Consider the following 16,670-nt stretch of genomic DNA (forward strand, 5'->3'; position numbering starts at 1 on the left):
TAGAGACTGACTTGTTTACTGAAGTCTTCCTATTGAAATACTTCTATAATTGATCATAACTGCCATTTGCTCAGGCATCTTAATTAGATCCAAGTACAGGAAAAAACAYGGATGATACAATTATCTTTTTTGAAAGCAATGGGTAACAGCAATGTACTTAATGACCTAAGTCACAAAATACAACGCATTTGTATAAGCTAATATAAGCTAATTAAATATATTTAGCTCTGACACTGAGAAAATAAAATCCCAAGCACCATGAAGACAAAAAAAAAAAACCACACTGAGATGACTAATTCTAGCATAATTTTAAGACTTTAAGACTCTCTGGATGTGGCAATCAAGTGAACATTTCCCTACTTAAGTATTACTCATAGACAGAGATCACTGCRAACTTATCTCTTATCTTTCAAAGCAGTGAATGAGCTATTAGTCCAACACTCACTGCTACAATTTTTATTAAGTTTTATATTTTGGGATAACATTSAAAATTTTAGCCGTATTCCAGTAAATGGCAAAATTCCTAGAAACATCAATGACATCAGGATTTTTAATGCAAAGAACACAGACTTGTCAGAGACACTGAAGAAAAATCAGTCATTTAAGGGTGGTTTGTGATATAATTTTTAAAAACGATACAGATAACTATTTACATGTTTTCGAACTTATTCAAGATGAAGAAAACTCACAGCATAATCTGTCACATAAGATTCATGTGACAGACGTGTGTATCTGTTAAAACACTGTTAATATTCTAAGTCACATGTGGTGAATACATATTTCACAAAGACTAAAATAAATAACAGACACTTTATTATCTAAGTGAGACTACTTCAAAGCGCGGCATTTCCTGACAATGCTTACAGAGAATCACCAAGTAAAAGGAGGCAGAGGTCATACACGAACTTGAGAAACCCTGATGGYTGCTAGTTTCCTCTCAGTTTTCTCATGATGGGGCTGTCAGGTTCAGCATTAGTAAAAATACTTCCTACAACCACATGAGTACCCCAGACGTTATGACGAATAACTTTGCAGCAGCCAAGATCATCAATGCAGAATCCCAGGTGGCGGTAGCGCTCATCTGTTTCAAACAGAGTGTTGTTTGTATATGGTCCAAAAAACTAGGTGGAAAAGAAGAGATTTTCACATTTCCAAGACCATTCTGGACTATAAGGGCTAACACTTCAGTAACAAAGCATTTTAGAAAGTGTTTAAAACAAAATGTAAAACAAAGCATTTATGTTTCAAAATCATCAGAACTATTTTTAAAATAAAAAGCCCAGAGGTACTAGTAACATCTTTTGGAATAAGTGTTGTTTTGTTCAAGAAAACTATACAGGAAAATTTAAGCAGAGGATCTCTGTTATATTGATAATTAAGTGAATAGCTTATATTTAAATATTCCTCTTTATTGCTGACAGATAGCTGAAGACAGTGTTTGAATAACTGATCAATTAAATATACAAAAACATCAAATAGTTGTTTTGAAAATTTCTACTAGGCATTAAAGATAGAACAGGTGTTAAATAGCAAAATGAAAACATGTTTACAGTGAGTCTCCCTCAAGKAAAGATGTTTTAAAGAGCAGAGTATATGTAAACTGGAATCACTTATTTCACTTATTTCAGTTGCTCCACCTCAAAACAAAAGGAAGCTTAATATTGACACAAAAGTCTATTTCTGATGACAGCTTATGAGTAAGGACATTACTATTGGATTGGAGCCCACAGACAGAATCCTGCTTAGCAGGAATCTGTAGCTATTCCTTATATGCATGAAGTTTTCAGGTACAATTTTAAGTACCACACACACACACCTTGAATTGTGTTCAGACTATGATCAATCCCTATTAAAGTTATTTGTCTATGATGCTACAATAAATTATTGCCTTTCATAGTGATTTTAATAAAGTAAAACCACTAAATTGAGCTCTACCATGATTATATTCAACTGTGATGAGGCTTTAAAGAATAGTTCTCAGAGAAAAAAAACACATCTCAGGAAAAACACGAGACGTTCTCTCATTTCTCTTAGAGATCTTACAAGTTTTAAAACTTTTTTTTTAAAAAACCACCAAGACATCTGWCAAATGCAACAAACTTTCAGCTCCTGCAGAGAATTCATTTAATCTGACAATGAGAGGCAACCTTGTTTAACAGTAACAACATACTCACTTTTTCTATATAACAGATTTTACTCTCTAGTGTAAAGAGATTTTTAAAAACTTCTACCTCCACAAACAGGTGTCAGGACTACCAAGTTATTTTTGGAGGTCAAACTGGTGCAGTGAACAAGAGTTTTTTAGTATACAACTCCTACAATTATCTGAAATTGAGCTTCATTGAAGAACAATGTTCTTCAAAGTACCAACTGCAATGACAGATACCGCAGTATGGAAACTTCATTAGGGTCACTACCTATCTCCTTAATTTTTGAAGGTAATTATGCTGAGGTATTAGCTTTTGGTCAATACGAGAAAGTTGGATTTGATCTATATCAAAGAATACAAGTACAATAGCCAGTTAGTACGTAGTAATGTCCACTGCATATTCCATGCAGCACAGTAACTTACTGCCAGTCCTGAGGATGGATCAATGAAGTCAGCCCAATAGCCTTCAGAACAAATTGCATAACAAATTTCCTTGGCACCATTAACGAACTTTTGGGGAAAAAAAAAAGCGCAAAGGAAATTAAATGAAAATTTTGATAAGCATGTATACATCAGAAGGCATATAAAACATTTTGAAAGTGAACTAGCAGATTTTTTATAGTGTCCACTAAAAATGGAAAATTGAACATCCTTTGAATAAAAATACTAAGAATAGTACTAAGAGAACTGAAATCAATGGTATTATTAGGCTACTTAAAGAGACTTAGAAATGTTCCTTGTGCCAGTCAGTAATGGATTAACAGTATGTACAAGGAGTACTGCAACTGCTTTGATTATTCAAGCAGACTGCAGCCATACCTGTTATCTTCTTTAAGAGGTCAACTGCAACCTCAGGTATTTCCTTGTATTATCTCCACAAGTTTACAGATCTAGTCTAAATGCAAACTTGACACTAGATGTGGCATTAAATATACTGGAAACAAAAAATATAGTTTTGCTGTAAGATCTTATCATGGCAAACAAGACAGTACTAGGAAGTTCCTCTTAGATTACAAGTGCCTAACTGCAAATGATTTTAAAGAACATTTTAGTTTAGCATCGTGATATCAAACAGTTTCATAAGCATCTGACTTCAGTGATCTAGATCAATTTTCATGTTGTCATTTGACTGATGGCCAGGATGGATGATGATTTTAAATCCTCCCACCAGACAACTGAGTTGTAGGTCATGTTTCAGTTACACTGGAGAACACGGGCTGATATTCCCTAAAATACTTTTTAAAGTTACAGAACATGTCAAGAAGTTTCCTATTMTCTAATACTTTACCAGAAATCTCTTTTCTCTGAGGAGATAGTTTATAGAATCTATATTTTTGTAGCAGCTTCTTCACATTCGTTTAATACCACAGATTAGACAAAGTCTAGATGTTGTGATGTTCCTAAGACCATTCATTTATTCTGAGGAAAATATGTCTGGGTGGAAAAATCTGAACAGCTGAATATACTTATTTGGAGTAAAGAACTTATGCAATTTATTAAGTTATTTCTGAACATAAAGGAAATTCCTTACGCACTTAAGACGCATCTCTGTCCAATAAATAATTCTAGTAGATAAATGCATTTGTTTATCTGGAAATATAAAAATTGCAGTGTTCTCTAGCCCTGAGCAGTTCACAGTTTAAAATTTACAGAAAGACTAGTTATTTGGCCTTGATCCCTTCATGGCCCAGACTACAGAATTCACCCTTAACAGTAAGGGTGTTCTTTAGTGATCTGTTTTGATGTTCAATGGATCCAAAGATTAACTGTTTCAACCTTAAAGTCACAAATGTAAGCAAGCCATCTGAAGACAGCTTTTAAGGTCTTTTGATCTTTGATTTTTTTTTTAAATATCTTTTGATCTAGTGTTGTAACAAYCCCGCAGCAAGCCCGTAGAGTGATGTTAATAAACACTTGAGACTTACTGTAAACACTTAGGTCTGGTTGTAAACAACTCTCATTACTGGAGCAAAAGCCCCTCACGTTAAATTAGTTTTTCTAAGATTATTTCTAACTATCTATGAAGCAAACAGTCCATTTTATTGTGAATTTGCTGTTAGTAACCTTTAGGCTGGGAGGTTACATCTAACATCCTAACACCCCTACAGAGACTATATTAGACTTGACAGGGAGGTGCACAAGGAAGAAAGATGCCAATTAACATATAATTAGACCAGATTACAATGCCAAAGACCAACAGACCATAAATAATTCAAAGAGAAGAACACACTAAAATGCAGGAAATTTTAATTTGTGTGTAATCTTTATGTTGATCCTTCAGACTTCTTTTCTTGCAGTTATCCTTATTTTGCCTTTACTTATATTGTCCACATCTGCAATGTACAGGATTGAAAAAAAGCACATTACCAGACTATTTTCAAGCATAAATTTGACTGACTACACAGATTCAATCCCTGCAGTGTGATTTTTACTACTTTAGAAAAACTGTAATCAAATTATGTAAAATTTATGCATTTAAAGATGTTAAGAAAAAAGCGCCAGTAGTGGTAAGCAGCGACATCTGCTGGAGCATATACTAAAGAGCTGAAGAACGTGAAATATGGCTGTTTTCAAAGAGACCTCTAGCGGACAACAGAGCTTCCAGCATTCTGGAAGAATAACACGTAGAGTATCACTGCTATCCAGGCTAMAAGCATTAACAAATCAATCGGCAGAATTAAGGAAAACAGAGCAACCACTGTTTACAAGTAAGAATGCACACAACAGACATAGCAGTGGAATCTCAATTATATTACAGAAAAAACAGAGCAGTGAAACCTTACAAAATGCATTATACTAAGTTGAAATAAGAGAAGATAGTTAAGGAAAATAGTTCCTTAAACACTACCACAGGATAAGAATCAAGTATCTTTGAAGTTTACCGCACCATTTTAAAATCTTTCTAACATAGTCCTTACTCTACTATTAAGAATTCAATGGTTCTGTGAGACATTTAAAGTTGAATAATAAAAGTTACACAGATGGAAGAGATACCTCCATTTTATGAGGAAGAGAACTTTGGTATGGATTAGCTCAGAAATGCTCTTAAGAACACAGTAAATAAGCACCAGAACTTGAAATGGATCAAAGATGTAAACAGTTCACAGATGTTCCATCTGCAAACAAAAATAAGTTGACACTATTGACAGCTACTTACATTTTCTAAGAGCATTTCTCTCTCATCCTCCACTTCCTGACTCCATACAGTCATATCATTTTTAGTTTTCTGGGTAACAGTCAATACTGTTAAACGACTGGCAGTCACTTCTGGGAACATTGAGTCAAAGTCTAAAAAAGTGAAATCAGCATTTTAATGGGTTCATTTTACATTTTACTTGGGTTTATGCTTTAGACAATTATTCACCCTGCTTCAGGCCTTCAATTTCATTTAAATGTGTGTGCATGCGTGAGTGAAATCTGGCGAATAGCATGCTAGCTTGAAGCACTGACATTACTTTTGTAAAAAGTAACTTATCTTGGTCAGGTCCTCTCAAGTCAGTTACTAACTGGAAGATAAAAGCCTCCTTATTCTGCACATTTTGAAATTCACAAACAAGTATCTTTCTTTCCAAAGATATTTTAGGTACACTAGTATTTTAGCATTGCAAAATGAATGATTTTGTGCACAGGTGAGAATGCATATTTTCTGATTGTCATATTATTTAGGCACATTTATTTTACATTAAGTTTTTCAGCAGTTTCTCAGATCTTCAAAAATAATGTTCCTAGGATATGACAGCAGACTCAGCATGTTGGTACTGTACCACAGACATTATTTGTGATAGTGCTTCCCCTTGGGCGAAGAAGGGCCAAAACCAGAATTATCATGCTTCCAGCTCTACATTACCTTTTGGACTAAAAASATGAATGCACATGAAGCAACAAAATTGCAACTAGACTTTATTAGCACAGAGATGCTTGTTTTCAGTTTTGGAGGAAGAAACACTACTCAGAATTGAAAGTGCAGGGATTTGTTCTTTCTTGTTCTCTGAAGTCTCTTCTCTCCAGCTCCCTGGTCTAAGATTTCAGCTAGATTTCAGTGTCTTTTGGAAATTAACAGTAAGACAAGATTTTATTTATTAAAGTCAGAAGTTTTTACCCAAATTTAACTTGAAGCACTTTCTTCTGGCACAAATCAAAGATACAATACCAATTCATTCAACGGCTTTGTACTTGAAGTCTGCTATTTTCCTAAAAAGCAGGGCAAAAAGCTGAATTTTCCTCACAAGGTGGTCTTTGGATAGTGAGTCCCCAAATCTACTTGATACTAAAGCAGCAACCAAGTTACTTTCTCTCACCCTCTACAAATAAGTTGATGTCAAAATTAAACAACATTAAAATTCATAATAGTATATTGTCAACAGTAAAATACTTATTTTTCACTTTACAAGACAYGTTCTTTTGTAAAATATTAACTCTTTTCTAGTACATACTGACACATCTGTTATAACAGAGCCTTCACTTGCACATTTTTATTTTTTAAARTTTTAACTATCAAAAAAGTGAAAATGTACCTTTTCGTAACAGTTCGGGACAAGCTTGTACTGCACATTCTACCTTTGCATTTTCAAAGTAAGTTTCAGCGTTATTTATTTGCTGTTTATGTGGAACATCACTACCCTGGGCATGGGGGGGGAAGAAAAACAAACATCAGTAACTTTCACATTTGTTAATAAGTAACAGGAATAACTTTGTATACCACATCTTTTTGACTAAGTTTCTAGATGGTCAGGCACAAGTAGTTTCACAAAAGATGACTCGCAGTAAGATTTAAAACTCATTTCTAAAATATTAAAATTGGAACAGATATAGCTATAACTGGTATTTCTACATGAGTTCAAGTAATAGTAGAATTTCTTCATATTGCATTGAAACTCTACCCCACAACCTCTGTACAGAAATTTCTGAAAAATGTTATTTTGAAATAATAGTTTAAGTATTCAACACCACAGCAAGGGACAGATTTTTGTACATACACACATTACCTGAGCCAGAACAAAATTTCAGAAGTAGCACAACAGTTCTAAGCACTGTATTTTCAGTATTTTCTGCATTAGCTGTTGTAGCTTCAAAAACAGAACTTTCAATAATATCATTTTTGTTTTTTACAGTTTTTTTTGTTTTAGAGTTTCTAAATAACGTTGTGGGCACCTTACAAATGGAGAATCTGCAAGTTGGACAAATAGCATTTAAGCTTAAAATGTCCCTAAGAAGATAACAAAAGCTGTCTTCTTTGAGATAACAACTGTTACGTAACATATGCAACATAGCAGCAGTATCTCTAAATGTAACTTTCCCAGCTCTGGTTATGTCAATTTATTCTAAATTTCAGTAAATTTCTAAGAGTGAAATTACAGCAATGAGTAATGCATTCGGCCCTATCTACTGTTTGTACATTGTATTTGTAAAACCTCTATATAGAAACTATTTCACTGAAAAAAACACTGTGTGGCTAGCATTTTTATTTGAGAATTAAACAATCAAAAACTGCAAAACCCAAGCACAGTTGACATTAACTGTAAAGTGAATAGGTATGTTTTCACAAGTATCTTGCATTATGATCACAATGTCACTGCAAGAGATCAATCAGTATCTTAGAGTCCAACAAACCAGTACAGTTATGATGGTTATTTTGCATATCTTCTTAATTTCTAGACTCCTTTCCCAAGAGAATTTGTTGTTCCACAGGGATAAAGTATTCTAGCTTGCAACATTGCTATGTGTACCACTTGAAAGTTTCATTAAAATTTAACAGAAGCCTACATTTACCGTCTTTGATGATAATGCTGCTGCTGCTGCGCAATTTGCATGTAAAAGGTAAAGCTGTATGTTTTCTCTCACATTTATGCTCCCCTTCTTTTATTCCTAATTACAGGATGCTTCTCTTACTAAGAATGGTACTTATTCCCTTACTTTTCTCATCTGCTGCTCCTATTCTGTCTAAACATCCACTTACATAAGCTAATCAGGCATCTATTCACCAAGAGACTACAGCCATTCTCCATGGATCAAAATCACTTTTTTGTATTGATAGGCTGGTGGGCCCTTTGACCCTGCTCAGATAAAACSAATACATCAATCTCAAGTATACAGAGGTCAGATAGGTCTGACATTGCTTTGATTGCTTCAAGGACAGATGTCTGAGCTTCAGCCACCCTGGACTTTTCTCTTGCCTGGTGCTGCAATGCATAGGGGATTCTGCAGTCAGCTGATCCCATTATTCAAACATGGATCCTTTCTTAAAGGCATGCAGTTCAGTATTTTCCATTAGCTGTATCTTGTTCAGGGCTTCCTAACAGCAGTGGTGTGAAACTAGGCTGACTCTTGTTGACTGCCTTTTGAACAGCAGTGGAAAAACCTAGCTCTGCTCTTGCCAGTTTCTCCCTTCCACTTAGAAGGGTAGCAGATGCACTGGGCATTTTATTATGTAAGTAATCTTGCTGGAAAACAGAAATATATTGAGCACATTTGGTTTACATTAAATAAACAAGACACTAGAATACTCTGTTGGGTTTTTAATGGAAGGTAAAGTGTGCAGAATCTGAAAACAGTATTTAAGAAATTCACTGTAAGATTATATTTTCTGAACTCTCTGAAATATAGATGTTATTTACAAAGAAAAACACTACATGGCATTTTTACAATGGAGATTTTTTAGCTAATTTCCAAGGTCTGAGCATGTCACAAATTCAGACTGGCTGAAAATCTGAGTTAGCAGCTAGTGGCAATAAAAATGTTTCTTGAAAAATTGTGAGTATGCAAGCTGAGCTAGCAATTATCAAGCTCACTACTCTTAATATGGAACCTACTCACTGCAAGTTTTGTCATTCCCAAAATGCAGTCTCAAAACACTGCACTTGAGCTATGCTGGTCTGTTTTGCACATACTAATTCAATGGTTGTCAGATCTAAAGGTCATTGTCCAACCCACTTAAGAACAGATCGATTAAACGAAATATTTAGGTAAGAAACTACCAGTACTATTTAATAAAAGCTGGTAAGTTAGAGTTGGTCAATGGTAAGTTTTGAGACTGAAGTTTTCTTTTCACATATCCATATAAACAAGTCACTATTAAAAAGCTACTTCACTAATGCTCAGATGAACATTAAAAAAATGATTTTTTTTTTCCTTTTGAAAGAAAAATAACTCATCTAACTTAAAACTCATCTTTCAAAACCATCAAGAATATCAGTATTTCTTTTCAGGAAAAAGAGATTAATGATGTCCGTTTACTCTGGACAAGAAATATCAGCTTTATATAGAAAATGGCTGTTCTTACCTGAAATTCATTGATGTATTGTGCCATTACAAATTCATGCCTTTCACTTGGTGAAGGCTCTGCTAATACATCAGGTAGACTTTTACGATCTTGGATTTTCTTCTGAGAAGCTGTACCATTTAGGTGACAGTCAAAACCAATRTTACCAGGCAACTGGAATCTCTGGTCCTGAGGGCCAAACGGACCCATTACTTCATCTGGCCATACAGTTCTTGGACCTGTAAAAGTCAAGGCCTTACATCAGTCAGTTATAAAAAACACAAATATCTGTATCTGAGTGGGGAGAGATTTTATTTTTTTTCTATGATTGTGAAGGGTCTTGCCATAAAAGGTACACTTCAGAACCCTCAAATTTATATGGGATGCAAAGTTCTGACAGCATATGAATGTAAAGAAAATAAATATGCTTTTTCTTACATAAATCAGGAGGTGTAGCAGCAACATGAGGCTCATCTGAGCCAGAGGAATCTGCTGTAGAAAAAGCCTTAGGATTTACAACTCTTTTGACTAAGGAATAAAACCCTGGTAGGTAGGTGACCAATCTTGCTCTATTACAGAGCACCTGAGAAGGAAAACAAAAACAAAAACAAGCATTACATACTGCTAGCAAAAATACTTTAAGTACAAAAAATATTAAGTACAGCTTTGTAAAACACAGGATAAAACCTCACTCCATAATTAAAATAGTCATTTCTTTATCATCAATTGTGTTTTTTAAACCAATTTTAACTTGTTTTATATATAATGTATGCATTTTTACTAAGGAAGAGCCTCAGAAACACACTGAAAAGCTTCTCACTTGAGGAAGACAACAGAAAAAATTAAATAGCATAAAACACAGAAGTCTAAACTAAGTTATGGATGGGAAAAAATAATGCACCCAGTATTATTTCCATAATTGTTATAATTCAATAAATCCATGAAGTTCATTATATGAAACACCTACAAATATCGTCATTTCAGTATACACTGATATACAAGATCTCTAACCTGAAGATTAATGCAAGTTTTAGCCCATACTCCCACTTCCCAGAATCATAAGTTAAAAAAAAAAGCTAACATTACAGATACATCTTGTAGCTTTCATCTAGAAGCAAACATACATGTATCCACACTATTTCTTTGCCAGCAGAGTAAATATACCAACAGCTCTGAACTATAAAGGGGACATACATATCAGAACAGGTGGGTACAGCAATTTCAGCTGCTCTATTTTGCACTTGAAATACTATAAATATTTATCATGTGCAAAACTTAATAAGTTAGTGCAAGCACTGTTACTTAGACTTGCAAATTTATTAAATTTACATATTTATAAATGAATATTGCTGYAAACAAATCAGTACCATGGGCAAACTGCCACCAAGCCTTCATGAATTCTACAGTCTTGAAATACACCAGAAAATCTGTTTCACACCACAGAATTGTGCTGTCAACATGATTTTCAACTGCTAAGGATCACTCTTTCAGAAGCTGRTTCAGCCATTCAGTAAATAGAAAATGCAATACTAGCTTCTTGAGCATGCAAATGTCTCAACAATAGTGCTCCAAAGGGCTAGCAGGTTCTGATCATGAGGATTAACTCTGAAGCCCAATGATGATACCTTAAACCATAATATAATTATTATTATTATTTGCAAAAAATACTCATGTGATATAACAGCAAATCCAATCTATTTTTTTGAATTTTAGAAATGAGTTGGTGACTTCCATGATGCAGCTACGTACACAAATTAGACAAAAATAACCTATCATACATTCAAAACATAGAATTAACATGTAATTAATAAATGAAAGACTACCTAAATCTAGCCCAGAATCATAGAATCGGTAAGGTTGGAAGGGACCTCTGGAGACCACCTAGTCCAACCTCCCTACTCAGCAGGGTCACCTAGAGCATGTTAGACAGGGTTGCATCCAAGCAGGCCTCGAGTATCTGCAGAGAAGGAGACTTCACAACCTCTCTGGGCAACCTCTTCCAGGGCTCTGTCACTCTCACAGTGAAGAAATTCCCCCTCACATTCAGGTTCAATTTTTGCTCATTGCTCTTGTCCTGTCACATGGGACAACTGAAAAGGGTTTGTCCCCGTCCCCTTGACACCCTCCCTTCAGATACTTATACACATTGATAAGATCCCCCCTCAGTCTTCTCTTCAAAACTTTCAATACTCTTGATTGCAATGTTGCAAAACCATGCACTACTGCAAAAATATAAACTCCACCTGTCATAACATGTGCTTTTGCAAGAGTTCATTTCCCAAGTGACAGAAAAAAAAATCTTTTAAGGAAAAACCCTTCATGTTAGTTGCTCAAGTGTTGTATTCTTGATTCCACACAAGTTTATGCACATGTTTGTCATTAGATAGGTAAGAAACAAGGTTTCCAAGGTGCATGTCATTAAATAGGTTAGAAACAAGGTTACTTTAAAAAGGAAGAAAATGGTACTATTCAAATACTTAAGAGAAAAAACTCTCTTTGAAGTATCAGGACCTAGGCCAGCAAGCATCAGCTACTTACATACCATCTATACACCAACAGACAACATCTCATAAGTTATGCTAACATCATGAGGACTCAAATAAATATCCACACATTTGATTTACTGACTTATACCAAGTATTAACAGGTGAGGCCTTAAGGTGCCTAGTCCCAAAATAGCACTAGGTTTAAAAAGCTCTTGAAACAGTAAACACAATCTGCCAATTCCACTTCTAATGTTTTTTTCTACTATATAAAAGCACTACTGAAACAACATTTAATATAGTCATTATACACAAAACAGAYAATATGTATGTAAACATAATAAAAAAAATATTTGGGATCACTTAACCTGCAAATGTTAAAAGTTAATTATAGATTCTGTGTTCATGTTTATAGAATCAGTTCTGCTAATATTTACACACCTAACATTACATAAGCAAAAAATACCTCTGAAAACAAGTTATCCATGTCTGTGTGTCTAAACTAAATCAATAAAGTATGTTTTATTCTTCACTCTGAACTACTCAGAGTTGATTACATGCTGGTAAACCTTAATATTTCATCTTAATTGACAATATTAAAAAAAATATTTAATCCATAACTTTGTTATCTGTATCATGCCCAGTGAGTTTGCCTTCTGGAATTTAAGTGAAAACAAGAAGATGATCCTCTCCCAAATGACTTACTTGTTGCTAGAAGTGTTTCTGGCATAACTGAGATTTTAACGAGCCACTCCCCCCACGAACACTAAGACTTAGAAGCTGCACGTCCAGAARAAGGAGGAACATTAAGCAACACCCTCCTCCAGCAGCACAGTTTCCCCTTCTCGCGGAGACGCGCCGCAGCGGCGGTTTTACAGCCCCGCCGGCGCCGACCCCGGGGCGCGGGCATCGCCGTTACTCACGGTGGCCATGGCAGGCGGCGGGCTTCCTCTCGCTTAAACGCCCGGCTCCTCCTGGAAGAGAAGCGAGCGCACCGCTGAGGCACCGCCGCCCTCTCCCCGCCCAGGTCGGGCCCAGTGGCGGCCGCCAGGCTCCCCTCAGGGCCGCCTCCGTTCCCGCGACAATACAAGGCCTCGCAAGGCACCACGGCGACACCGGCCCAACACCGAAAGTGGCAGAGCGGGGAGCGGAAAGAGGAAACGAGGCGGAGGACCGGGAACTGAGGGTGGCTGCGGCCCCCCCCGAGGCAGAGCCCGGCGCGGCGCAGCCCCTACCTGTCTCGGCTCTTCCTGCAAAATGGCGCCGCCATCCGTGAGGGGGCGGTGGGCGTCCCGCCCGCTGCCAGGCATAAAGAGCCGATCCACCGACACCTCGATTAGCGGGACCAGGCAAGCAGCCGGCGGCAACCCATCGCCCCCAATCGGCGATAGATTGCTTGGGACTGAGGGCGGGACAGCGCCTRTGCTGAGGGGCGCGGTGAGAGGGGGCGGGGCGGCGGGCGGAGACCGTTAAAGCCGTTGGGGGCGGCCGCGCGCGCGGGGGGTTGGTGAGGTGTTGGGGAACGCGTTTGTCACCTCAGAGAGCGTTGAGGCCGTTTGGTAGTAGCAACTCGGTAACAATGTTTGTATAACTGAGCTAGGTAACGGCCTTTTGCCTCAGTAGCAAGAGGAGGTTRCTGCTTTTGGACTCTCTGGTCTTGAAGTTCCCGTGTGCCCCAAAGTCTTTGAAACTCGGCCCCTCACGATTTCTAGGCAAATCCTGTTGCCTGATTGTACTCTTTAAAATAAAACTGAGTTTTGAGCTAAAGCCGTATTCTTTCAGGTATGTTAGTCATGACTCTAATCATGACTCTCTAAAATGTAGTAAACCCATCTCAGTTGTACATGAGTTCTCCGTGGCTCATCTGCATTGTTTTACTAGTTTAATTTGGTAACCACAAGTAGCGTTACGTGTTACTGTGAGAGCCTAKTTTCTCTGAACCGGTTTCCAGGAAATCTCTCGTTTCCCAGCTCAGGTCTGATGATGACGGGCCTCACGTCAGACGGGGACTCCCGCAGTGCAGCCTGCACACCTATATTTGCTCCAAGTAAGGAGACTTCCCTCTTTAAGACGGTAAGCAAGTCTTTATAAGAGTTATAAGCCACCTCAGTTCAATTGCTGATGTTATATTTAAGGACACTTACGCTTCAGTCACAGCTTATTTTCTTGGTGGAGCTGAGGGCACTCATCACTACAACAAACAGTCTGTTGTTGGAATTACTTGAGATTTGGGTACGAAAACATTAACGTTTGTCCGTGTTTATTATTGAGCAGTGCAGTACTCTTCAGAAGCACTAGATGTCAGTAGCTTAACACAAAATGTGTGCACACACACACACAAATAAAACCCTTAGTTATGGCATTTTAGGAATCAGAAATAGAGCGAAGGACAAAATGAATAAAACTAGGCGTTGTTATTGAAGAGATTAAAGGAAGAGATTTTCAGAGACCCAAAAGGCAACTGGATWCGGTGCTTTCCTTGAAAGACAATGAGAACTAGGAGCATAAATACTATTTCTACTAATGGAAATAGACTTCAAAGTGTGGTATGTAATTTCTTCAAATAACTGCTTTACAGAATGGAACAAAACCCTTCTTCACTGGATCAAAGGCTTTCTTCTTTCACTTTGGTAATCTACTCTTCCTCCCTGGTACTGCTTATYGGGGTCTGGAGTGAGCTTGGCTTGGAAACCAAACTTTTAAAACCAGCTTTTCCATTCTGAGCTAGATTTTTGCTGAGGTAATTCCATGGGCTGTGTTTTTAAAGTTTTGTTAGTTTATTTACTCGCTGCTACATAAAATTAATTAACTGCAGAAATTATTAATGCAAATACGTAAGTACACATTGAGCACATTTGTCTCTGTGTTTTGACTGAGCGGCTCAGCACTACAAGTCTGCTGGAAGCCCTGCTACAGGAGGAGTTGCTCTCCAATGCCCCATGACAAAGAGAAGGAGTGATGGTTTTAATCCCTGGTACTCAGAGTCTGCGGTTGCTCCCAGCTATGTTTATGGGTGAATCTTTTTTGCCCCAGGAAAAAGGGAAGCCACAATGATAACTTATGATTACTATTGACTCTATATATACTACTGATCTCCAATCTACAGATTATATATCAAATATATAGTCTGTCAATCAGGCTTAATTAGAATACAGATTTGAGCGCCCCATCCAGGTGGACTTCTCTCAAAGAATTCTACTGCTTTTCCTTTAATATCACCAAAATCTTTCATGTCTTCATAGTTTCATAATCTCTGTTCAGATTTTCATCATTCTTTTTTAAATCTGCCACCTAGAATACGATGCATTTGTTCTCYCTGACCTGAAATGTGTTTCTGATAAGGATCTTTAGCTCCTTCTTCTTCATCTTTGGATTTACTTTTTCCACATCCTGTTCAAACACTCCACCTTCCCTGTTGTGCCATATGTGCCAAATCCATGACTTCTCATGTGCTACATCTTTACAGTTTTTCTAATAAACTGTCAAATTTCTAATTCTGAGAGCTTTTCTTGGCCTGTTCTGATTCTGAAATATCCTTCCACAGGCACTGTACTAAACAACCTCGTTGTCTTTGTGTTCAAGTTTACTCTTTTTTGTTTGCCTAGCATAGGTAAACCTTGTCAAAATCTATTGTTCAGCTTGTTTTATAATACCAGTCTACTTGGCAGCAGTGGAAAGGGGAAGGCAGAAATCTTTGTAGATGGCTAAAGACTCTGTATTTTGTTYTCAGGTAGCTTTTTCTGCCTTTTTTCAATACTGTGATTTAATTTAGATTATGAGGTCTTTGAGGCAAAAACCTCCCTGCTTGTATACGTGAAAAGTGCTGTGCATACTAATGCAACTGTCTAAATGCTGGATTAAAATGCCAAAGGAGAGSTGCCCCAAACTAAATCTTCTTTAAGCTAATATAAACAGCTGTATTGATGGTTCTTTCTGTGGTAGAGGGGAAACATACAAGGACCATATTAGAATAGTAGGTTTAAAATACTTCTTTCTTACTATTTTATGCTATTTCTTTACTGTCTGTTCAGAGCAGTAATGCTGGTTAAGGAAAGGCAACTTTAATCTCATGCCTTCAAAATTAAAGATTGGTTGTTCAGATTCCTCAGTGAATGTGCATGTGGCCTTCAATTTACTTCAGWTATAGAAAAAGATATTTCTGGATTTTTTTTTTCTTTTTTGCTTTGCTGCTGGGTTGTAAGTATAAACCAATTCTAAAGGTATAAATTCATAATTCAGTAGCTAAAAATCAGAACATGAAATTGTTCAGTTTTGTTGTTCATAGCAATACTATTCAATCATACAGTGTTTGTATTGAATTTAATATGATGTCTGATTTATTTAATTAAGTGCAAGAGAAAATTCTTATATTCAATTCTAGACAATAAAATATAATAGATTTTTAAATGTTTTTCTAATGTGTTTCAGATTTTTTTGCTGAAATCATTTGCTCACTRTTGCATATTACTCTTGTTACTCTCACTACTTTATTAATTCCGTGTTAGTATACCTAGTTCTCATTTGCTTCTAAATTAAATATTCATGTTGAATCTCTGAACTTGAGCATAAAGGGCTGGAGAAATGCAACTTTAACTCTTTACAGAATGTAATTTATTTTCCTCTAACAGGAGTGCAATCTAGATTACATTCAGTCTATATTAACTCGTCCTTAGGCAATCCCAATTTATCTTCACTCTAGGGTTAGCACTTCAAGATATTTAAATCAATCAATAAGTTATCATCCCCTGAAGTTTATGGCCATGAATTCATAAACATTAAT

At 36.6% G+C, this 16,670-nt stretch overlaps 1 protein-coding gene across 2 annotated transcripts; it reads right to left on the bottom strand.

Moving 5' to 3' along the window:
- Positions 1–796: 796 nt before the first annotated feature.
- MMADHC (metabolism of cobalamin associated D) lies at positions 797–12,870 on the bottom strand. Of its 2 annotated transcripts, XM_085308759.1 has the most exons (7): positions 12,814–12,870; positions 9,846–9,990; positions 9,429–9,646; positions 6,664–6,769; positions 5,307–5,437; positions 2,573–2,659; positions 797–1,121 (listed from the first exon to the last, which is right to left on the bottom strand). In XM_085308759.1, exons 1-7 carry the CDS (start codon positions 12,820–12,822, stop codon positions 927–929), a joined length of 891 nt encoding a protein of 296 aa, XP_085164885.1. In that variant the 5' UTR covers positions 12,823–12,870; the 3' UTR covers positions 797–926. The 2 variants fall into 2 exon arrangements, with proteins under 2 accessions (XP_085164885.1, XP_085164891.1); XM_085308765.1 differs by lacking the exon at positions 2,573–2,659.
- Between the last annotated feature and the right edge of the window lie 3,800 nt (positions 12,871–16,670).

Source organism: Rhea americana, unplaced genomic scaffold (assembly GCF_003343005.1).
Source record: "Rhea americana isolate MKP2758 unplaced genomic scaffold, rheAme1 scaffold_105, whole genome shotgun sequence".
Taxonomy (NCBI): Eukaryota; Metazoa; Chordata; class Aves; order Rheiformes; family Rheidae; genus Rhea; species Rhea americana.